The sequence below is a fragment of the Odocoileus virginianus genome, chromosome 23 (assembly GCF_023699985.2).
Source record: "Odocoileus virginianus isolate 20LAN1187 ecotype Illinois chromosome 23, Ovbor_1.2, whole genome shotgun sequence".
In the NCBI taxonomy this organism is placed as follows: domain Eukaryota; kingdom Metazoa; phylum Chordata; class Mammalia; order Artiodactyla; family Cervidae; genus Odocoileus; species Odocoileus virginianus.
This window is the reverse complement of record NC_069696.1, coordinates 18120958-18145983: the sequence shown is the minus strand read 5'-3', so window position 1 is coordinate 18145983 and position 25026 is coordinate 18120958. Positions and strand designations below refer to the sequence as shown.

At 42.9% G+C, this 25026-nt stretch overlaps 1 protein-coding gene across 2 annotated transcripts; it reads left to right on the top strand.

Annotated features, from left to right (window-relative positions):
- The first annotated feature begins 775 nt into the window (after positions 1 to 775).
- MANSC1 (MANSC domain containing 1) lies at positions 776 to 24958 on the top strand. 2 transcript variants are annotated; one of them, XM_020882715.2, is made up of 4 exons: positions 776 to 993; positions 7817 to 8138; positions 13574 to 13714; positions 23826 to 24958. In XM_020882715.2, exons 2-4 carry the CDS (start codon positions 7889 to 7891, stop codon positions 24701 to 24703), a joined length of 1269 nt encoding a protein of 422 aa, XP_020738374.2. In that variant the 5' UTR covers positions 776 to 993; positions 7817 to 7888; the 3' UTR covers positions 24704 to 24958. The 2 variants fall into 2 exon arrangements, with proteins under 2 accessions (XP_020738374.2, XP_020738375.2); XM_020882716.2 differs by lacking the exons at positions 776 to 993; positions 7817 to 8138 and adding an exon at positions 10573 to 10753.
- Positions 24959 to 25026: the final 68 nt, after the last annotated feature.

Sequence of the window (25026 nt, the reverse complement as noted above, 5' to 3'; positions counted from 1 at the left end):
CAACATAAACATTATGTTTACACTGTATTGTAGTTTATTAAGTGCTAATGGCATTACATCTAAAAATATACATCCATTAATATTAAAATGTTACTTTAGAAAATGCTAGCTATCATCATAACCTTTGGGCTTCCCTAGTGACTGAGTGGTAAAGAATCCATCTGCCAATGCAGGAGATGTGGGTTCCATCCCAGGGTCAGGAAGATCCTCTGAAGAAGGAAACGGCAGTCCACTCCAGCATTCTTGCCTGGAGAATCCCATGGACAGAGAAGCCTGGTGGGCTACAGTCACAGGGTTGCAAGAGTTAGACAGGATTTATCGACTAAACAATAACAATCATCATAACATTTAGCAAGTTACAGCAGCAACGTCAAAGATCACTGCTGACAAATCATAATACTAATAAACATAATAATAATGAATAAGTTTTAACTGTTGGGAGAATCACCAAAAGGTGATGCAGAGATACAGATACTGTTGGAAACATGGCACCAATAGACTCACTCCAGGCAGGATTGCCACAAACCTTCAGTTTTGTTGTTTTTTTTTAATGCAAAATCTAACTGCAGTCAAAGGAGGTACGTCTGATGATGTACATTTTGTACTGCTTGACTTCCATCATGGGTTATTTGCCCGGTTCTCAGGGAATCCGAAGATGCAGACCCTCAAGCATACACCAGGGTTGAGCCCCTCGTCCTGGCTGCACGCACAGCCCGGGCATCGATGGGTGAGTGGGGAGGTGAGGGAGGGGTTCCCGGCTCTCCGCGGTGCCCAGGGGACCTTTCCAGGTTGCTGGGAAGCAGCTCCGGGTTGCAGGGCGGGAACGTGCCCTTCCCCCTCCGGCAAACTTTCGGCCGCCGCAACGGAAGCAGGAACTCGTGAACCACAAACCCGAGGCTAAGGGCGAGCTGCGGAGCCTCGGAGCCACTAGCAGACCCGCCGCTGCTTCCCGGAACGTGCGGGGCTGCCTGGACCTCGGCCTCCCGTTGCCAGGTAAAGGCTCTTCATCGTTCCCCCGCCCCCAGCCCCTGCGGACAGCATCACCACCTGACCGCCTTTCCCGGGGCGAGGTTCCCCCGCCCGTCTGGGAGCTCGGACCACCGGGCTGGAGCGGGGAGGGTCTGAGCGGATGCTGCTGACCTCTGTATCTCCGAGCGGGGTACCCGGGCAAGCCGGCTGCTGCGGCAAAAGAATCATTTCGTGAGCCCCGTGTACTTCCTCAAGGAAAGGGCAAATTTCCCTTGTTCTCTTGTATTCTTTGTCTCCTGTATTCATCCAACTTGCTAATTGTGTGTGTGTGTGTGTGTGTGTGTGTGTGTGTGTGTGTGTGCAGTTATAAACACTGATAAATTAAGTTAGATTATGCTATGAGAAAAAATGATTTACAATATTGACCGAGTGATTGCTGGTAAGAGCCCATGACTACTCAGCAGGTGTGAAAGCTCAGGTGCGTCTTCTTCCCACCTGTATCCCTTTCCCACTAGCTTTCAACAGAATTCCACTTCACTTTGAACCTTTTTTTGTTGAATTGTATGCTTGTTTTGATCTTTTTGTTGTGGTAAAATATACATAAGAAGGGCTTCCCTTCTCTGTAAAGAACCGCTGGCAATGCGGGAGACCTGGGTTGGACCCCTGGGTCAGGAAGATCCCCTGGAGGAGGTCATGGCAACCCACTTCAGTGTTCTTGCCTGGAGAATCCCTTGGACAGAGGAGCCTGGCAGGCTACAGTCCATGGGGCGGCAAAGAGTTGGACAGGACTGCGACTTTCACTCACTCCCTCACACATAACAAAATGTATCATTTGGATCATTTTTAAGGGTAGAGTTTAGTGGCTTTAAGTACATTCCCATTATTAGGGAACCGTCACTACTGCGGTGACCCAAAGACCAGAGAGCAGGAAAAAAACAAGGAGGGTCTTGGAATACGGGAACAGAAAAAGCAGACCCTTATCGTCCTCCCTGAGGAGGATTTCCGGTCCTCCTGAACAGAATAACCTGGCCCTCCTACCCCATAGGGAGAAGGTATTTGCCTTACTCTCCCCTCTACCCAGTATCAGCAAATGACCCACAAGACCCCCATCCCACTCCTTGTACGCTGGGTATAAAAGTGGCCTAAGGACCCCTGTTCAACTCGGATTCTCCCTTGAGCTGGCCCGCTGTTCTAACAGCGTCTCCCAATCTAATAAACTTTATTTCCCTCTCATTCTGTCTCATGCCTGGAAATGCTTTTCCAACCCAAGCCCGGATCACAACAATTATCCATTTTCAGGGTACCTGGGGCACCCCAAACAGAAACTCTGCACCTGTTAAACAATAGCTCCCCCTCTGTCCTCCACCAACCTCTGGTAACTTCAATTCTACCTTTTTATCTCTATGGCTTTGCCTTTTCTAGATACTTGGTGCATTAATGTTAGTAGTCCCTCAATTATGTCCAATTCTTTGCCACCCCTGGACTATAGCCCACCAGGCTCTCTGTCCATGGTGGGAATACGGGAGTGGGTTGCCATTCCCTTCTCCAGGGGATCTTCCCAATGCAAGGATTGAACCTACCCAGCGTTGCAGGTGGATTCTTTAACATCTGAGCCACTGTGGAAACCAGATACTTCGTATTAAGTGCACGCATTCAGCATTGTCCTTTTGTATCCATTTTATTTCAGTTAGCATAATGTTCTCAGGAGGTAGCATGTATTAGAATTTCATTCCTTTTTGTAGTTGAATAATATTCTATTGCATGTGAATGCCACATTTAAAAATCTGTTCCTCTGGGTCTTCCCAGTGCAATCGGGTGGAGAGGGAGGTGGGAGGGGGGACCAGGATGGGGAATACATGTAAATCCATGGCTAATTCATTTCAATGTATGACAAAAACCACTGCAATGTTGTAAAGTAATTAGCCTCCAACTAATAAAAATAAATGGAAAAAAAAATAAAAATAAAAATCTGTTCCTCTTTGGACCTTCAAGACCTAAATAATAAATGGATTGGAAGAATTAATTTACCTAGTAATGGTTGGGTATCGTTAATGAGATAAGCTCTTCATTCCTGCTTGCAGACACAGAAAAGATGCTGGTACTAAAAACACAGCTTTCCTCCTGTATCCCACATCACAGTTTGTTTCATTGCAGCAGCTTCAGGAGAGACTCTTAGAATCCATTCAAAGCCAAGTGTTGGTCTGGTTTTTGTTATTTTTGTTTCTGTTTTTTTTTTTTTTCTTCTTCTTCTAGTGACTGGAAGAGATTTGCAAAGTGTGGTAGCCTACGAAGTAACTTGTGCCAGGATTCTTACCCTGGGTTTTTTTTGGGGGGGGGGGCAGTCCATGGACAGCATTCAGAAAATCTGTGAACTTGGGTGGAAAAGTTTATTTTGCTAACCTCTAAATGCAGTGTTGTATTTCCTTTAAGAGGCGTGTAGGCAAAAGCCACAGTGGGATTAGTGGCAGGGTAGCTCTGATTTGCCTCTGGCAGAAGTGGTACTTATTTCTGTATCGCATTCCTGACTGAATATGTCTCAAAATCATTACATTAGACGCTACTTCAAAATTATGGCAGTGATAAAATGGAACGAAATTGGGTCATTTGTATCGATGTGGATGGACCTGGGTAGAGTCTGTCGTAGAGAATGAAGTAAGTCAGAAAGAGACAAATATCGTATATAAATTTATACACATGTATGGAATCTAAAAAGATGGTACAGACAAGCCTGTCTGCAAGGCAGGAATAGAGATGCAGGTGTAGAGAACCGACATGTGGACGCAGTGGGGGAAAGGGAGCATGAGATGAATTGGGAGAATAGATTGACATATACAGACTACCCTGTGTAAAATAGACAGCTAGTGGGAAGCTGTTCTACAGCCCAGGGAGCTCAGCTCGGGGCTCTGTGATCATCTAGGGGTGGGGTGGGAAGGAGGCTCGAGAGGGAGGGGACATGTGTATGCTTATAGCTGATTCGCTTCATGTTCAGCAGAAACTACAACAACATCGTAAAACAACTATACTCCTGTAAAAATTAAATTAAAAACGGGTCATTCAAAAAATTATGCCATTGATTAGATGTACCACTTGTCATTTATCACAGTTATTTTCTTTTTTAACTGAAAGTGGAGCTGATGGGATTTAGCTTCTAGAATTCATGTAAGGATTAAATGACATAATGTACATGATGTGCTTACATAGAGAAGCAGTGTTATTTTCATTTTGCTGTTTTGGGAAGTTAGACATAACAGATTGTGCTTTGTTACCATATAATTTTTTTTTAAATCTATGTTGATTTTTTTACTAACCAAAGTCTACCTGTTTATATTAGGGTACCCTCTTGTATTTTACAGCTCTGTAGGTTTTGACAAATGTAATGATATGCTTTCATCATTACAGAGTCATATAAAATAGTTTCACTGCCTTCAAAATCCTTTGTACTCCACCCTTTCCTCCAGACAACGACTGATCTTTTACTCTCAATGTTGTTTTGCCTTTTCCAGAATGTCATAGAGTTGGAATCAGATACTAGCTTCTTTCAGTTAAAGTGAAATTGTTAGTCGCTCAGTCCTGTCTGACTCTTTGTGACCCCACGGATTGTAGCCCACCAGCTCCTCTATCCATGGAATTTTCCAGGCAGGAATACTGGAGTGGGTTGCCATTTCCTTCTTTCACCAAATGATATACAATTAAGGTTCCTCTTTTTGTGGCTTGATAACTCATTTCCTGCTGAATAATATTCTACTATAGGGATATACCACAATTTGATCATCCCTTGACTTAGTAAGGGACATCTTGGCTATTTCTAGTTTTTTTTGGCAATTATAAAAAAAAAAACTATTATAAATATTTGTATGTGGGTTTTTGTCAGGATTTAGTATTAACGTTTTTTTTGAATTTTAGCCATTCTTGTAAATGTGTCGTGACATCTCATTATTTTTTAAAAGTAATTTTATTTATTTTTTTATTTTGGTTGTGCTGGGTCTTCGTTGCTGTGTGAGGTTTTCTCTAGTTACTGCGAATGAGGGCTACTCGCCAGATGTGGTGTGCGGGCTTCTCACTGACGGGGCTTCTCTGTGGAGCTCAGGCTCTAGAGTGCATGGGCTTCAGTAGCTGCGGCTCCTGGCCTTGGTAGTTGTAGCTCATGGGTCTAGAAAACAAGCTCAATAGTTGTGGTGCATGGTCTTATTTGCTCCACAACATGTGAAATCTTCCCAGAACAGAGATTGAACCCTTGTCTCTTGCATTGGCAGGTGGATTCTTTACCACTGAGCCACTAGGAAAGCCTGCATCTTGTTCTTTTAATTTGCAATTCCCTAATGACAGTGAGATTGAGCACCTTTTTATATGCTTCTCTGGGGAGGTGTCCAGATTTTTGCCCACTTTTAATTGGGCGGTTTGTTTTCTTTTTGTTAAGTTTTCAGAGTTCTTTGTGTATTTTAGCTACCAGTTATTTATCAAATACGTGTTTTGAAAATACTTTTCTCCTAGCCTGTGGCTTAGCTTTTCATTTTCTTAACAGTATCTTACACAGAGCAGAAGTTTTTAATTTTAATGAAATCCAACCTACCAATTTTTTCTTTCACAGATTGTGCTTTTGGTGTCGTATCTAGAAACTCATCATCCAGTCTAAGGTCACAGAGACTTTATTCTATGTTACATGGCGTTTTATAGCTTTGCATTTTATAGTTAGGTCTATGATCCATTTTGAGTTAATTTTTGTGAAAGACGTAAGGTCAGTGTCTAGATTTTTTTTTTCTTTTTTGTCCAATTGTCCAGCACCATTTTTGAGAAGACTATCCTTTGTCTGTTGAATTGCCTTTTTTCCTTTGTCAAAGATCAGTCGACTATATTTGTTCGGGTCTATTTCTGGGCTCGCTATTGTGTCCCATTCATTTGTTTGTTCTTTTGCCAATAGCACCTTGTCTTGATTACTGGTGGTTTATGATTAAGTGTTGAAGTCAGGTAGTGTCAGTCTTCCAGCTTTGTTCTTCTTCAGTGTTGTGTTGACTGTTCTGGGCCTTTCTGCATTTCCATGTAAACTTTAAGATTGACTTGTTGAGGGAATTCCCTGGTGGTTCATTAGTGAGGACTCTGCGCTCTCACAGCCAAGGGCTAGGATTCCATCCCTGGTTGGGAAACTAAATCTCAAAAGCCACACAGTGCAGCCAAAAAATAAAATAAAAATTTTCAAATTGGTTTGTTGAGATCTATAAAATAATGTACTGGGATTTTGATTGAAATTACGTTGAATCTGTAGACTGAGTTGGGAAGAACTGACATCTTAACAATATTGAGTAGTGCTGTTGATTAACATGAAATATCTCTCGATTTCTTTAGATCATTCTTGGTATCTTTCATCAGATTTGTAGATTTAAAAAAAAACTCTTCAATGATTACATTTCAATAGGACTATCTTCCTTTATTATCCTATATATTTCATTTTATACATTTAAAAACATGTCTTTTATACATTTTAAAACATGTCAGAAGAGAACCTAAGCATCACCAGAGTACCAAAGGGTTCATGACCAAAAGGTTACGAAAAGCTTCATGACCTAAAAAGAAAACTTAATTGGTAATTCTGATCTAGGCTATCGTTAATGAACAATTTGTATTCTAGAACTGAGGATAGTTTCTGGTATAGCATTGCCAGTTTAACTTGTTCTTTTTTCCTGGAAGAACTAGCTCACCAATAGAGTTGGAATTAATACGTATTAGGACTTTTGTGTTTTTCAGTTCAGTTCAGTCACTCAGTCGTGTACGACTCTTTGTGACCCCATGAATCACAGCACGCCAGGCCTCCCTGTCCATCACCAACTCCCAGAGTTTACTCAAACTCATGCCCATCGAGTCGGTGATGCCATCCAACCATCTCATCCTCTGTCGTCCCCTTCTCCTCCTGCCCCCAATCCCTCCCAACATCAGGGTCTTTTCCAATGAGTCAACTCTTCGCATGAGGTGGCCAAAGTATTGGAGTTTCAGCTTCAGCATCAGTCCTTCCGATGAACACCCAGGACTGATCTCCTTTAGGATGGACTGGTTGGATCTCCTTTTGTGTTTTTAGGGATGTCAAAAAGAACTCTTGCCCTTACACTTTCCTTCAACTAAGCTAGACTATTCCCCCTGTTGATGGGCTAATTCCTAGAATTAGATTATTGGCATTAACCTGCCTCTGGTGTGATACTTAAAAAGAGACAGCAATAAAAAAAGGCAGCCTCAGTTTCCTCATCTGTAAAATGAGAAAAATAATAGCTTTTTTGCAGAGCTGGTATAAGAATTAACTAGGATAGTATATGTACCTTTCAGCACATTGCCTTCCCCTCAGTAGGTGATTTAAAATGTTAATTGTTATTACTGAGAGAGAAAATATGTCCAAACCAATGATCAGTGATCATTTACTGCTTCATCAATGACTGCAGATTTTGTCTTTTCCCACTCTTGTTAGGAGAGGCAGGAAGAGGAAGGATTCTAAAACTGAAAGGCAGACTACTATGGTATTTTACTCCTCTTTCTTAGACATTTGTCAGATTTTAATAATTAATTGGATAGCATTGGGTTGGCCAGGTAGTTCATTAGGGTTTTCCTGTACGATCCTATAGAAAAACCCCAATGCACTTTTTGGCCAACCCAATATATGTGTGTGTGCTTATTAGCTTTTTGCCAAGTTTTCAGTGAAAGGTTGTCTCAAATCTATTAAAAGTGAAATGAATAAAAATTACTTGTTTATTTCTGGCCTTCTATGAATTGTGAGTCATTTACATTGATTTGAAGGAAATGAAATGTAGCTTCTCTAGGTTCATTCAAAAAAAGAAAACTCATTGATGATTTCCTGTTTTTGTCCTAGAGAGAGATTCCATCATCTGTACCATCTTCTTGAAGCAGACTCAAGCAGAAGGGAGAGTTTATCTGACCTTTGATGACTAAGACTAAGCTGAAATTTAGCATGTTCTTCCGGGGAGGATGGAGCTTAACTTACACTTTTGTAATAATTTGTTTCCTGACACTAAGACTGTCCACCAGTCAAAACTGCCTCACTGAGAGCCTTGACGATGTGGTCATTGACATCCAGCTGTCTCTTTCCAAGGGAATCAGAGGCAATGAGCCCATACATACATTAACTCAACAGGACTGCATTAATTCTTGCTGCTTGACAAAAAACATATCAGGTAAGTAACAATGCCTTGATGACTGTTTATTCCATGTGTTTTGTGATGTGAGTACCTGGTTGATGAGGCTGAGTAGTTTGTACTAGGGATTCTCAGTGGGGTAGAAAAATGGGTGGCAAAATCACTCGGGAATGTTCCACGATGCACTCTCCTCTCCCCTAAGCTGACTCAGTTACCTATGAGTGTATATGTATCACTGAGGTATCTGGGCAGAAAAAGGTTGAAAACCACTGGTGTTATGTTCTAACAGGCATCTAAGAGAGTAAAACCAAAAATCCTATTTAAATGCTTGGCTATCATTATCATGGAGTATTGGAAATACAGTGTGACTTCAGTTTTATTTGTTTATTTATTGACTGTGCTGGGTCTTCCCTGCTGCTCGGGCTTTTCTCTAGTGGTGAGCAGGGGCTACTTGCTAGTTTTGGTGTGTGGGCTTCTCTTTGTGGTGGCTTCTCTTGTTGTTGGGCGTGGGCTCTAGGGCCCACAGGCTTCAGTAGTTGGGGCACGTAGGCTTGGCAGTTGTGGTTTCCAGGCTCTAGAGCATAGATCACAGGCTCAATAGATGTGGCACACGAACTTAGTTGCTTCATGGTATGTGGGATCTTCCTGGACCAGGGATCAAACCCATGTCTTCTGCAGCGGCAGATCTTTTACTGCTAAAGCCCTGGAGAAACCCCAGTGTGACTTTAGAAAGAATGTTTAGGGACTTTCCTGATGATCCAGTGGTTGAGAATCAGCCTGCCAATGCAGGCGACATGGGTTCGATCCCTGGTCTGGGAAGATCCCACGTGCCATGGAGCAACGAAACCCATGCTCTAGGGCCCACAGGCTGCAATCACTGAGCCTGTGCACTGCAACTCCTGAAGCCCACACGCTCTAGAGCCTGTGCTCCACGACAGGAGAGGCCACCGCAAAGAGCAACCCGTGAGATCTTAACCAGAGAGCAGCTCCCGCTCACTGCAGCTAGAGAAAACCTGGCAGCAGCGGCCAAGACAGCGCAGCCAATAAATAGATAAAATTAAAGTCACACTGTATTCCAAGATAATAATAATAAAAATAACAAGTGAAATAATTTTTTAAAAAGAAAGAACATTTAAACAGAAAGGGAATTGAGACAAAAAATAAAAATTTTAAGTCATCCCATAGGAAAATCAGCATTTGCATTTTAAGTAGAAGCACAAAATTTCCATTTCCCCTCCCTTCCTGGAGCTGGTGGCGTAGGTGAGTAAGGAAGCCACTGACCGCTCATTGCAGCTTCTAGGACTCTAAGAGGCACGGGGAGGGGCTTGGAATGACCCATGTGCAATACACAAAAGAAAACTGAGGCCCACAGGCTTGAACCATGACCTTGGACATTTCAGATTCCAAACGTATGACCTGAAAACAGAAGTATGTATCTAAGTGAAAACAATGATCATTTTTCAGTTCCTTATGATCCTGTCCTTAAAAGTCATGAAGTTAAGGGCTTCCCTAGTGGCCCATTGGAGAAGGAAATGGCAACTCACTCCAGTATTCTTGCCTGGAGAATCCCATGGACGGAGGAGCCTGGTGGGCTGCAGTCCACGGGGTCGTGAAGAGTTGGACATGACTGAGTGACTTCACTTTATGATCCTGTCCTAATTCCCTAAATGGGGAAAAAAAAAAAAAACACCTAAATTTATTGAGCATCTAATGCCTTGCTAGGTGCTGGAGATAAACAATTAATAAGATGGAAAAGGCCCATTGTCAAGGACCCTAGGAGAGCTAGTGAACACTGGACTCGTGATCCTTACTTGATTTATCAGCCAACAAAATCATATGCTTTCTCTTAGATCTTTATTTCCTTTTCATTCTATAATGATTATGGTATGATGAATATATATGGACATGAAATTGAAGGACACAAATTTCCATATTTATTTCTAGTCTTTGTCCCTGATTCCTGGCACAGAGCTCCTAAAACCCTGGCAATTCCCTAAGCAAAGGAGCTTCTTCTGTTATTCATAATGAGCCCCATTCCACCATACCTGAGTTTATGCTAATAAGGTGCCTCTTAGTGGGGTCCTAGATAGATGGGGTTCCTAGGTGGTTCTAGTGGTAAAGAACCCACCTACCAGGAGACGTAATAGATGCAAATTCGATCCCTGGGTTGAGAAGGTCCCCTGGAGAAGGGAATGCCAACCCACTCCAGTATTCTTGCCCGGAGAATCCCATGGACAGAGGAGCCTGGCAGGCTAGAGTCCGTGGGGTCACAAAGAGTCGGACACGACTGAAGTGACTAAGCCCAGAACAGATAGCTTTGGGAGGGTTGCTAGTCACCAGAAAGACCAAACTTTGCTTAGAAACTTGAAACTTTCAGTCTCCCCACCCACCTCCAGGTAGGGGAAGTGGGGTGGAGACTGAATTCAGTCACAATGGCCAATGACTTAATCACTTTGCCTACATAATAAAACTGCATGAAAACCCCTAAATGGTGGGTTTGGGGAGCTTCCAAGTTGTTGAATACATCCATGTGCTGGGAGGCACCCCATCCCCACCAGGGACGGAGGCTGCTGCCCTCGGGACCCTCCCAAACCTCACCCTGTGTACCTCTTCATCTGGCTGTTCATTTGTATCCTTTGTAATAAAGTGTAACAGTAAGTACGGCATTTTCCTCAGTTCTGTGAGTAGTCCTAGCAAATTATGGAGCCTGGGATGGGAGGTGGTAGCCTAAGCCAATGGCAGCCCACTCCAGTACTCTTGCCTGGAAAATCCCGTGGATGGAGGAGCCTGGTGGGCTGCAGTCCATGGGGTCGCTTAGAGTCGGACACGACTAAGTGACTTCACTTTCACTTTTCACTTTCATGCATTGGAGAAGGCAATGGCAGCCCACTCCAGTGTTCTTGCCTGGAGAATCCCAGGGACAGGGGAACCTGGTGGGCTGACGTCTATGGGGTTGCACAGAGTCGGACACGACTGAAGTGACTTAGCAGCAGCCTAATTGGACGTATGTGTGGGTGACCTGGGTGTCTTGTGACTGTGATTTGTGACTGGCATCTGAGTGGGAACAGTCTTTTGGGACTGAGCCTTGGACCTGTGGGGTCTGATACTCCAGGCAATTAGTATCAGAAATGAGTTGAATTGTAAGACACCCCATTGGTGTTAGAGAACTAGAGAATTCACGTAGACACCATATATTTGCTATCATGCATGCCTGTTCAGTTGCTTAGTTGTACCCGACTGTTTTGCAACCCCGTGGACTGTAGCCCACCAGGCTCCTCCATCCATGGGATTTCCCAGGCAAGAATACTGGAGTCGGTTGCCAGTTCCTCTTCCAGGGGATCTTCCCCACCCAGGGATCAAACCTGCATCTCATATGTCTCCTGCATGGGCAGGTGGGTTCTTTACTACTGCGCCACCTGGGAAGCACCTATATTTGCTGTCAGGAGGAAAACAAATCCTTCAGTGATCTCAAATTGATGAGCATGCTTTTGGACAGTCTTTATAGAGAAGTAATTGATAGAACTCTCATTTAAACTTCTACTTTTTCTCTAAATGTTGACACCAACATTTATGTGAAATAGAAACATAGCCTGCAAATAGGACTGAATGCCATGTGGGCGTTTTCTGGCCACACAGGACACCTGGCCTTTCTCTTCAATTCCTTGGGGGGTGTTTAGTAAGAAATGAGGGTTTACGGCTTTGTTCTACAAGCAAAAACATAAGCAAAAAGTTGCTGCTTTCCTGTGCATGCGTGCATGCTCAGTTGCTCAGCCGTATCCAACTCTTTGTGACCCCATGGACTGTAGCCCCCACCCCCCCAAGTTCCTCAGTCCATGGGTTTCTCCAGGTAAGAATACTGGAGTAGGTTGCCATGCCATGCTCTAAGCAGAGGTAACTGTGGGTCTCAGTTAATGGATCCCAGACTTCTCCTTCTTTTACCAAGCATTGGTTTTTAACTGTTTGGGGCTCAAAAAAACTTTGATAATTTGCCCATAGCCACAGACTCTAGAAAAATGCCCACAGATAGAAAGGACACGAAATTCTGTGTACAAAGTGGACTCCATGGACCTCCCCTTTACCTAAGTGTCAGCTAAAATGGTACTGCAGAATCATCACATTTCTGGGAGAAGACAAGTCAGAGAAACTGGAGTGCCTTTCTTGTTATCTGGGTAGTGGAGAGACGACAGGATAAAAACCCCTGCAGAAGCGAACTCAGTCTTCTTTCCCATTGAGGGAATCAAGGGTGATCTCTGACCTCTGCCTGATTGGGAGACAAACAAAAATGATAACGTAGAGCCGAAATTTGAAGACCCAAAAGAAGAATGGTCTGAAAAGTAAACCTATGCAGATTCATTCACTGGAAGGAGGCATGATATATATATAAGGCTAAATTTACTGATTTCTACCCCCTTCAAGAAAACCAGAACTGATGGCTTCATAGGCATCTAAGATGCCTTCAGGATGCAAGAAATTTGTAAAATCATTAGGGTTAAATCCATTTCCTAAAGTCCAAGTCTGTACTGAATTGCAGAGTCAGTATTTCTGTGTATATTTTGATAAATATTTTAGCAAATGGAAGGCTTCTTTCTAAAGAATTAAATGTACTTTTAAAAATGGGTTTTGCCAGCATCTTTTACTATTGTGATGATCTCATTTGGTAAATATCATATTATACTTGAAAATATGTCTTATTTTCAAATGTCTTTTGATATTGATTTCTAACATCATTCCACAGTGACAAGAGAACAGATTCGGTGTGATTTCAATACCTTTAGATCATGAAGTTTTTTCACCTTGTTTTATGTCCCTGGATATGTTCCAGTGTCTCCTGGTTTATAGTCTATGGAAACTTGAATAGGACTTTGTATCCTGCTATTGTGTGAAAACTGTATAAATCTTTATTAGGTTGAATTGGTTTTTTTTCATGTCTGTTGTATCCTTCTACTGTTCTATTTCTTCTATTAATTTTTGAGAGCCTGATACTGAAACTCCAACTAAACATCTTTATCTACTTAGAAACATAATTGTAATTTGTAGTAGAACTATATGTAACTGTGTCCTGTATTTTCCAAGTCTCCTGTAAATGTGTTATTGTACGTTCATAATTTTTTAAAAAATGTATTTTGCCAGGACTTCCCTGGTGGCCAAGTGATTGACTCAGCTTCAAATGTAGGAGGCAGGGATTCAGTCTCTGGTTGGGAAACTAAGATCTCACATGCTGCACAACCAAAAAAATTTTTAAATTAAAAAAAAATGTAATATGCTTTGCCAAAGTTACCTTCATTCAGAGTTTTAAACCCAAGGTCTTTAAAAATTGCCTTCCGTGAGTAAACTAAGGAAAAGGAAATGAGTCAGCAGCCAGCAGACAAAAAGGTTTTTGTGTCGGCTACCAGAATAAATGAAGTTTTCCTGCCCGCCATGCTTTATGGAAAATCCTATTTCAAAATAGTTACTTGTGAAACCTTTCCTTACAGGGGACAAAGCATGTAACTTGATGATCTTCGACACTCAAAAAAAAATTAAACTGCCCAACTGCTACCTGTTCTTCTGTCCCAGCAAGGAAGCCTGTCCCCTGAAACCAGCAAAAGGACTTATGAGTTACAGGATAATTCGAGGTAATAAGAACCTTGTTCTTTGTCTCTTGTGATTAGAATTATTTAAGGATATGGTTCACTTAGAAAGGTTTTCTACCAAAGAGTCTAAGAAAAACTACCAAAGGTTATCACAAATACAGAGGCACATCAGAAAAATCTCATGATTTAAAATTCAGCTGATGCAACCAAACGTCTTTTCTTTTCCCCAGTGAAAGGCTGATGAATGATAGCATTTTGTTTTGTTTTTGTTTCTGTTTTTCTTCTTGAGATAAAAGACACACAGATCTTTCTTTAAAACATTTTAAAACACCTCTGTAAACTATGTCAGCAACATTGGAATAAGTATACAGGTCTCCAGGGTGACTATTTTGAAAGAGGTAAGACCTGTGTAAATACAGTATATAAAATTCCATTTGATATTAGGTTGCAACTATTTTATTATCACATTCGCTGAAATCAAACTCAGTGGATTTTGTCATCCAGACCTGAAAAGAAGCGCATTTAAGAAGTTCTTGAAAAAAAAAAAAAAAAGAAGTTCTTGAGAATCTGCCATGTGCCAAATTCTGTGAAAGGCATTGGAGATACAGTCTCTATACTTGGAAATTATGTATTTGTTCAGAATACAGAAAATAACCAAGTAGAAATAATATAATTACTTGGATCTGTCTGGGTGAGACTTTGGCTTGTTAATTTCTCAGGGTGCAATGCTTTCAAGTTTCCTTTAGGTTTTAGAAAGTTTTTATCCTTATACCCTTACTGCTGCTAAGTTGCTTGAGTCGTGTCTGACTCTATGCGACCCCATAGACGGCAGCCCATGAGGCTGCTCTGTCCCTGGGATTCTCTAGGCAAGAATACTGAAGTGGGTTGCCGTTTCCTTCTCCAATGCATGCATGCATGCATGCCAAGTCACTTCAAATTATGTCCAACTGTGTGCAACCCCATGGACAGCAGCCCACCAGGCTCCTCTGTCCACAGGATTCTCCAGGCAAGAATACTGGAGTGAGTTGCCATTTCCTTCTCCATTATACCCTTAGGTAGAAACAATATTATCTTTTTTCATTTATTCAATAAGCAACACATTTTACTTAGCATCTCTAATGTGCCAAGCATTTTTAATACCCTCAGGATACAAAGATATGACATTAAACATGAAAAGAAAGGTTCTCACTTCTGGCACTGATGTTTTAGGAGAGAGAGACAGTAACCTTAATAAATAAATAATTTAAAAAAATAGAATCACCATGGATATAGAGAACAGACTTGAGGTTGCCAGGGAGTATGGGTTTGGGGGAGGGATGGAGTAGGAGGTTTGGGTTAGCACATGTAAGCTATCGTATCGTATATAGAATGGATACACAGCAAGGTCCTACATACAATGCACTACTTTAACCCTTTTAAGAGCAAAGTCCTGCTGCATAACACAGAGAACTATATTCAGTATCCTATGAAAAATCATAATGGTAAAGAATATAAAAAAGAATGTAGTGTAAAAGAATATAAAAATGTATAAACAATTATTTTATATAAAAATGTATAAAGAATATGAAATGTATATATAAATGAATATAAAAATGTATCCTAAAAGAATATAAAAAAGAATGTATTATATTCAAAATTTAATCGCTTTGCTGTACAGAAGAAATTGACATAGTAAATCAACTATACTTCAATAAGAAATTTTAAATAAAAAAATAGTACTAGTGAAATAGATAGCTAGTGGGAGCTCAGCCTGGTGCTCTGTGATGACCTAGAAGGGTAGGACTGGGGTGGGGTGGGAGGGAGGCTCAATCAGGAAGGAATATATCAATATATACTTGCAGCTGTTGCACAGAAGAAGCTAACACAGCATTGTAAAGCAGTTATCCTCCATTTAAAAAAAAACAGTGATCATGAAAAAATGAAACATGGCCTTTATTTAAGAATATATTTTCTATGCAGAGAAACTGAAAACATGAAATTACCATTAAAAAAAAATAGAGTCACAAGAGCAGGTAATTAAGCTAGGATTAATATAATTAAGCTAATAGATTATCACTGAGTGGGCCGTCTCGATTAGGTGATCAGGGGACACACCTGTGAAGTCCTAACCCCTAAGCTGAGATCTGAGCACTGAGGAGCCAGATGTGAGAAAATCGTGGGAAGACTTCCAGGCAGAGGAAATAGCCGGATCCAATATCTTAAGGCAGAATGGCTTGGGAGTGTTTGTTCAAACACTGCCATCTCAGTGGCTGACTCATAGTGAAGCAGGTAAAGGGTGATAGGCAAGAAGGAAGGAAAGTGGGGCGAGCCCATCAACCTTGTAGAGGGGAGGGAGTTTTTATTTAGATGCGTGATGAGACGCCATTGGGAGGTTTTCAGCAGGCGTGTAACGTGCTGGCGTCTTGTTTTGTTTTGATTAATTTTTATTGGAGTGTAGTTCCCTTGGCTTCCCTGGTGGCTCAGTGGTCAAGAATCGCCTGCCAGTGCCAGAGACACAGGTTCAGCCCCTGAGTTGAGAAGATCCCTTGGAGAAGGAAAGGGCCATCGTCTCCAGTAGTCTTGCTTGTAGAATTCCATGGACAGAGGAGTCTGGTGGGCTACAGTCCATGGGGTTGCAAAGAGCTGGACGTGGCTTAGCGACAAAACAAAAATGTAGTTGCTTTGCAATGCTGTGTTCGTTTCTGCTGCACCGCAAGGTGAATCAGCTATAGGCGTACACGTGTCCCTTCCATTTTGGATTTCCTCCCCATTTAGGTCGCCACAGAGCTGTGAGTAGAGTTCCCTGTGCTACACAGTAGGTTCTCATTAGTTATCTATTTAATACACAGTATCAATAGTATGTATGTTAATCCCAGTCTCCCAGCTCACCCCCCCTCCACAACATGCTGTTTTAAAGGTGATGTCTCAAAATCACCCTGACTGCTCTATTCGGAACGGACAAGCACGAATCAGCAAGAGGGCAGGTGGGAAGGCTGGGCTGGAGGCGGGATGACGATCACAGTGGAAGGCCATGGCCTTGGGGACCAGGGAGGCGGTGGAGGAGATGGAGGGAAGTAAGCTACGGGCCATTTCAGAGGTAGTGTTGGCAGGGCTTGCTGGTTGGCATGGATGTGGGGAATGAGGAAAAGAGTGAAGCTGAAGCCTAGTTCTTTTTCTCTTTTAATTTATTTATTTCTGGCTGTGCTGGGTCTTCGTTGCTGCGCGTGGGCTTTCTCTCATGCGGAAAGTGGGGGCTGCTCTCTAGTTGCGATGCATGGGTTTCTAATCACACTGGCTTCTCTTGTTGTGAAGCACAGGCCCTAGGGCATATGCTCTCAGTAGTTGTGGCCCCCGAGCTCTAGAGCGCAGGCTCAGTAGTTATGGGGCATGGGCTTAGTTGCTCCTTGGCATGTGGGATCTTCCTGGACCAGGGATCAAACCCATGTCCCCTGCACTGGCAGGCGAATTCTTTACCACGGGACCACCAGGGAAGCCCTGAGTTGTAGTTCTTGACTTGAGCATCTAGATGGACAGGAGTGCTGTCTGCTGAACTAGGGGAGATTTGAAGAGAAGCGGTTTGGGGGTTGGAGGGAGAGTGCAGTGAAGATTTTCCAGGGCATGGTGCTGCCCAGGGTGCCTGGACACTGACCCTGCTTTGTCCCCTGGATGAGGCTCTGTCTGAGTTTTGTTTGTGAACTGGGAAAGCTTGATGTATCCAACATTCCTTTAAATAGGAGCATAAAGCACAGAATGCTTGTGTAAATTCTTCCTAAATAGTGATAGAAGCCCAAGTCCTGAAAGATTGGCAGATAAGGTACAAAGTTTCAGTTTTGCTCTGGAGGTGGATAAGGGTGATGGTTGTATGATCATGTGAATATACTCAATGCCATGGAACTGTTCTCCTAAAAAGGATTTAAGTAGTGTGTTGTATGAAGTGTATTTTACGACTGTTGTGAAAAATAAAAACAGAACAAATTAGGTTTCTCAGAACATCCAGGATCATACCTTGCAAGGAAAGAGTCTTGTCACCTCCTGCACTTTCTGGGCTTCACACTGGCCAGGGCGGCTGCCCCTAACTGTTTGGCTTCTTCATGTCTGTATATAATCCTGAATGAAGACATCGGGACCAGCAGTAATGTGTGGATATAGCTGGTCCTCTTTTCTCATCACCTGGAACACTGAAGAGCCTGTTGAACACCTGGGGATGGTGTCTAGCAGGATCTGAACACCTTGGTCTGAGTTTCCAAAGGTGGCAGGGCTCAAGACACTAATTGGAATGTTTGTTTCTCCCTTTTAAGAGCTCCCATCAGTTGGAAGCTGGGCCATCACATCCTTCTCTCTGATCCATTCTCGCTGCCTCTTCCTCATTGTGTCCCTTCTTCTGCTGTCAATGTGTGTCTTTTCTCTCATCTATTTCGTGATTAAAGCAGAATATTAAAGAAATGATGGAATATTATGGAAATTGTAATGTAGTAATTCTGTACTTCCATAATATCTATCAATTTAGTTCAGTTCAGCTCAGTCGTTCAGTCATTCCCGACTCTTTGCAACCCCATGGACTGCAGAACGCCAGCCTCCCTTGTCTATTACCAACTCCCGGAGGTTGCTCAAACTCATGTCCATCAAGTCGGTGATGCCCCATGCAACCATCTAATCCTCTGTCGTCTCCTTTTCCTCCCACCTTCAATCTTTCCCAGCATTCAGATCTTTTCAAATGAGTCAGTTCTTCATATCAGGTGGCCAAAGTATTGGAGTTTCAGTTTCAGCATCAGTCCTTCCTATGGATATTCAGGATTGATTTCCTTTAGGATGGACTGGTTGGATCTCCTTGCAGTCCAAGGGACTTTCAAGACTCTTCTCCAACACCACAGTTCAAAAGGATCAATTCTTTGGCACTCAGCTTTCTTCATAGTCTAACTCTCTATGTTCATGACTACTGGAAAAACCATAGCTTTGACTAGACGGACCTTTGTTGGCAAAGTAATGTCTCTGCTTTTTAATATGCTATCTAGGTTGATCATAGCTTTTCTTCCAAGGAGTAAGCATCTTTTAATTTCGTGGCTGCAGTCACCATCTGCAGTGATTTTGGAGTCCCAAAACATAATGTCTGTCACTGTTTCCATTGTTTCTCCATCTGTTTGCCATGAAATGATGGGACCAGATGCCCTGATCTTAGTTTTCTGAATGTTAAGCTTTAAGCCAACTTTTTCACTCTCCTCTTTCACTTTCATCAAGAGGCTCTTTAGTTCTTCTTCACTTTCTGCCATAAGAGTGGTGTCATCTGCATACCTGAGGTTATTGATATTTCTCCCGGCAATCTTGATTTCATCTTGTGCTTCATCCAGTCCAGCATTTCTCATGATGTACTCTGCATATAAGTTAAATAAGCAGGGTGACAATATACAGCCTTGACGTACTCCTTTTCCTATTTGGAACCAGTCTGTTGTTCCATGTCCATGTTCCATGTCTGTTGCTTCTTGACCTGCATACAGATTTCTCAGGAGGCAGGTAAGGTGGTCTGGTATTTCTATCTCTTGGAGAATTTTCCACAGTTTGTGGTGATCCACACAATCAAAGGCTTTGGCATAGTCAGTAAAGCAGAAGTAGATTTTTTTTGGAACTCTCTTGCTTTTTTGATGATCCAACAGATGTTAGCAATTTGATCTCTGGTTCCTCTACCTTTTCTAAATCCAGCTTGAACATCTGGAAGTTCATAGTTCATGTACTATTGAAGCCTGGCTTGGGGAATTTTCAGTATTACTTTGCTAGTGTGTGAGATGAGTGCAATTGTGCAGTAGTTTGAACTTCCTTTGGCATTGCCTTTCTTTGGGATTGGAATGAAAATTGACCTTTTCCAGTCCTGTGGCCACTGCTGAGTTTTCCAAATTTGCTGGCATATTGAATGCAGCACTTTCATAGCATCATCTTTTAGGATCTGAAATAGCTCAACTGGAATTCCATCACCTCCACTAGCTTTGTTTTTAGTGATGCTTCCTAAGGCCCACTTGACTTCACATTCCAGGATGTCTGGCTCTAGCTGAGTGATCACACCATCGTGATTATCTGGGCCGTGAAGGTCTTTTTTGTACAGTTCTTCTGTATATTCTTGCCACCTATTCTTAATATCTTCTGCTTCTGTTAGGTCCATACCATTTCTGTCCTTTATTGTGCCCATCTTTGCATGAAATATTCCCTTGGTATCTCTAATTTTCTTGAAGAGATCTCTAGTCTTTCCCATTCTATTGTTTTCCTCTATTTCTTTGTATTGATCATTGATCCATAAAATCTATGTCAAATAAAAAGAGATTGGTATAAAACTTCTTACTGTGTAATTAGTTTTAAAAGTGAAGGCAGCACTTTGGGAGTGACTGTTAAAGGAAATTAGTTTAAAAGTTTCTACAGCTTAGATGTCCAAATGCTAGGGAATGGTAGGGTGTAAAACATGATGTATCCACTTGAGGGAATACGATGCAAATATTAACAAATAAGTTTGAGATGTAGAACAAAAGGTCACCTAAATTTCAGGTGAACAACACCCAATTGTTTTTAAGTTACATGGAAAACGTTTTAGTTTTAAGGTATACATAAATATTAGTAGTTGCTGGGACATCATGATGGAAATAATAGTCGAATTTATTTTATAACTTTCATAACACTTCTGTCATTTTGTTGCTTTGATAATACATATGTTAGAGACAGCAGTGGTAAAGATTTTCTCCACTGGAAGTGGGAGGATAAGCTTGGCTCTTGCAGAAACCATTTTTTTAAGGGCCAGTGTGAAGGTGGTGGTGGTGCTTTAGTCGCTAAGTCATGTCTGACTCTTGCGATGCCATGGACTGTTGCCTGCCAGGCTCCTCTGTTCATGGGATTTTCTAAGCAATACTGGAGTGGGTTCAGTGTGAAAGTGAAAGTGAAGTCGCTCAGTCGTGTCCGACTCTTTGCCACCCTGTGGACTGTGTCCAAGGATTTTCCAGGCAAGAGTACTGGAGTGGGTTGCTATTTCCTTCTCCAGGGGATCTTCGCGACCCAGGGATCGAACCCCAGTCTCCCGCATTGTAGGCGAACACTTTACTGCCTGAGCCACCAGTGTGAAGATAGTGAAGTGAAATTAGAATCCAACAGTTCCTGTGGCAGCCACGAGGGGGCACCAGCAGCCCAGAGCAGGTTGATACCTAGGGGCAAACTCACCTACGACAGACTTGGTGTCCTGTCTATATTCACAGATGTTTACTAATTGTGTTTGTAATACTGTTTCTGAATCTGCCCATGTTGCTGAGATTACCCCATAAAAATGAGTTATCTGCCTCCTGCTTAGAGTGAAATCCAGTAGATATTTTTGGTGGTTTGTTTAGAGGTGAACTCAGTTTCCTGTGATTGACTAATATTTACAGACCAAAAGTTCGAAAGATGATAGTGCACTCTGTTCATTCTGTAAGACCATTGCAGCTGGACATTATTTCATGTCAGTTTGTTTGTTTTTGCAGCTTGGTGGTCTGTGATGCCACCAAGGACCAGAATAGACTAGAATAGGGGAATTCAGAAATAGAATAAATCGAGAGTCTGTTGGCTCAGCTGGTCTCCAAGTTTTAATAGTCAATACTTAAACTGTTTTATCTCGTGAAGTCGCTTGCATGTGAAACTCCAAAGGGGGGCTGAGTACACAGGGTTGTTTCCCAGCGCCTCTGTAGCTCATGTCTATGTGACTGAGAGAAAATACCACAGCCCAGTGGCAAGCATCAGAGGGTGAGGTCAATGGAACAGGTGTGGAGGATCCCAGTGTGGTTCTAGGATCTTGGCCAATAGATGAATCTTATCAAGAAAGGGGACTAGCCCCCTTTGTTTTATTTATAACCTTGCATTCTTGAGAAAGAAAACAGCTGTTTTGGTCATTCTTGTCAATGGGCTTAACTTCTGAGTTCACATACATCACAGAGCATTTACTTAGTCTTTTTTTTTTTTAATTTTAAAATGAAATATGATGAGTCCTGCTCTTTTTAAAAATATCTGACACAGCCTAAAAATACAGATGCTGTTTATCTCACGGTGACACTATGCCTGCCAATGTCATATTACCTGCAGCAGAAACTCTTTTCTTCAGCTTTGTTGGAAGTTCCGGCATCAGCATTCTATTTGAGAGTGTTCTAGAGCAGGCGCCCACAAACTTTTTTCTGTCAGGGGCCAAATAATAAGTGTTTTAGGCTTTTCAGGCAAGTCTTTTAGCCTTAGTGGGCCATATGCAATCTGTCAGACATCCTCACTTCTGTCCTTGCAGTAAGAGACAGCCATAGACAATATATGAACAAATGAGTATGCTTGTGTGCCAATAAAACTTTATTTATGGAAACTGAAATGTAAATTTCATATAATTTTCATGTGTTACAAAATACCCTTTTTTATTTTTTTTCCAATCATTTTAGAATGTAGAAGCCATTCTTAGCTTGCAGGCCTTATAAAGAGAGGTGGCAGGGACTTCCCTAGTGGCCCAGTGGCTAAGACTGAAATCCCAATGCAGGGGGCCTGGGTTTGATCCCTGTCAGGGAACTAGATCCAACACGCTGCAACTAAGAGTTCGAGTGATGCAACTAAAGACCCCATATTGTTACAACTAAGACCCAGCACAGGCAAATCAATAAAAAAAAATATTAGAGAGAGAGATGGCAGGCTAGATTTGGCCCTCAGGCCATAATTTGCTGACCCCTGTCCTAGATGGATTAATAAGTGACCGTTCTAAAGGACCTCAAGTGGTGTGAAGTTTAGAGAGTAGTCAAAGATGTCATAAATGTGAATGTGCCTCTGGATCTATTTGTTAGGAGAGAGGAGAGTGAGGGCTGGTTTAGAACTGGTGTTGAGGGCAGTTGAAATAGAAGAGGGGAAAGAGAACAGAGGAGAATGAACCAGTGCATGCTGGAAAATTCCTTTGCTTCCTTCCTTGTGTTGCTGCAGTTCTAACTGAAGTGTAATGATTCGCCCAGTAGCAGAGTGAGCGCATGCTAAGTTGCCTCTGTTGTGTGCATGTCTTTGCAACCCTATGGACTGTAGCCTGCCAGGCTTTTCTATCCATGGAATTCTCTAGGCAAGAATACTGGAGTGGGTTGCCATGCCTTCCTCCAGGGGATCTTCCCAACCCAGGAACCCAAGTCTCTTATGTCTCCTCCAGTGGCAGGCGAGTTCTTTATCACTAGTGCCACCTGGGAAGTCCTAAGTAGCAGAATAATATGGTGCAATTCAACTGGCCTTTCCCTGCCCCAGATTGCTTTAACTGGCCTTTTCAGTTAGAGTTGTCATAAATAGCATGTGTGACAAAGAGCAAAATTCTAACCTTTCTCAAGCAGGAGGGGCATCTGAGGCTGGTTCCTCCTCCGCCGAAGTTGGGACTGTGATTGCCTGCTTTTTATGTCAGCCACATGGCCAGCATGACTTCAAATACTGGTCCATGGTCTTCAGAACCTGAGATACTGGCTATAGAATTTTAATCTTCAAGAGTCAAAAGGAGGGGACTTCCCTGGTGGTCCAGTGATCAAGACTCCACACTTAGGGGCATGGGTTCCATCCCTGGTTGGAGAACTAAGATCCAAGCAAGAATACTGGAGTGGGTTGCCATTTCCTCCTCCAGGGGATCTTCCCGACCCAGAGATTGAACCCACGTCTCCTGCATTGCAGGCAGATTCTTTACCACTGTGCCACCTGGGAAGCCCTTGCTGCCCCCACTGAACTCCTCTTAGCATCTTTGCTGACCCCTCCCAGCTCCTCCTTCCTCTAGAAGGAAGGTGCCATCACTCTAGAAATAAACCAGAGCTTCTGCAAGAGAGGCCAAGTCCTTACATCATGAAATATTGGGCTTCCCTGACGGCTCAGTGGTAAAGAATCCACCTGCAATGCAGGAGCCTCAGGTTTGATCCCTGGATCTGAAAGATCCCCGGAGTAGGGCATGGCAACCCACTCCAGTATTTTTGCCTGGAGAATCCCATGGACAGAGGAGCCTGACGGGCTACAGTCCATAGGGTCACAAAGAGTTGGACACGACTGAAGTGACTTAGCCCCCACGCACGTACCATGAAATATCAAGTAGCAACAGTCTGAGGTCTTATTGAATAAGCTAATAACGTTTGTCTCTTCTGTCCTCCCTTCATATGGAAATGTAGAAGTCTTCCTATTATTTTCTCTCCATTTTCAGATTTCCCATCTTTGGCCAGAACTGATTTGCCAAGCCCAAGGGTAGCCCAGGAAAACCCCCTCTTCCCTGGCGCATCTTCCCATGCCATCACCCCCACTCCCCAGCCTCCAACCCGCGACTCAGAGCCCACGGTCTTATGGAGAGATTCAGTTTCTCAGACGTCTGGATCCTCGGATCACTTGGAGAAACTCCTCAAGTTTGATCCGGAGATTCCACCATCATCTGATTATAAAGAAGAAGGCCACTCTCAGACGTCACAGTCTTCCTCAGGACCAGCAATAGCTAATCTATTGCCTGAGAATGTGACAGCGTTCCCCTTTGCGATGGCGGTGTCTTCTCTGCACACCATCCTGGCCACTCCGAAGTCTCTCTCTGCATCCCTCCCCGCCACCAACACGGCAGTGATGCCATCTCTGACCTGGCAGCCTCAGAGAGCCACCTCCGCTCCACCCGCAGCCATGATCACTAGCCCGACCACACCTGCGGTTTTGACTTCCATCTCTAGGGCACCCATGGACTCACAAGGCCCACCGGTCACGGTGCCCTTTCGAGACATCACCAGTCTGACTTGGAGCGCAGAGGATGCTGGGGCCTCTGTTACATTTCCTTTGTCAAATGTGGAGTATCCCGCTACAAATATGACAGCTTCCCAGGAGAATGCGAAGGCCCGTGCAGATGAGCCTGCCCTGAGCAATGCTCCAGGAAGCCAGCAAGGCCTTGCCTTTGAGCAGTGGCTCCTGATTGGGACTGTGCTCTTCGGGGTCCTCTTTCTTGCCATAGGCCTGGCCCTCTTGGGCAGAATGCTCCTAGAATCCCTCCGCAGAAAACGTTACTCAAGGCTTGACTATTTGATCAATGGCATCTACGTGGACATCTAAGGGGAACACTGGGTGTCTCTTAATTTGTGTAGTTACTGCTAGCCTCACTGCAGCGAGTTTCTGCTGACCTCATCTTCGCAGGATTTTTCAAGTGTTTTGAAGATAGGCAGATGCCTCTTACTGCATTCTTTTTGCTTGTTCTTTGAAGAGAAAGGGGGCAAAGAAATAAATGGGGTGGCATGAGTGATCTGTCTCTAAACCATTAGATGAAAACAAAACTCTACCTAAAGCAATAAAGAATAATTGCCACATAAATTGGAAAGCGACTGGCTTTTTTACAGAGAAAAAGGGTTAGGATTCCTAGGCTCCATTTCACTAATGTT

Coding starts and splice junctions, on each gene's coding strand:
- MANSC1 (XM_020882715.2), top strand. CDS start 7,889: ATGACTAAGACTAAGCTGAAATTTAGCATGTTCTTCCGGGGAGGATGG. Junction 8,139..13,573: donor CTTGACAAAAAACATATCAG/GTAAGTAACAAT, acceptor CTTTCCTTACAG/GGGACAAAGCATGTAACTTG. Junction 13,715..23,825: donor GAGTTACAGGATAATTCGAG/GTAATAAGAACC, acceptor CTCCATTTTCAG/ATTTCCCATCTTTGGCCAGA.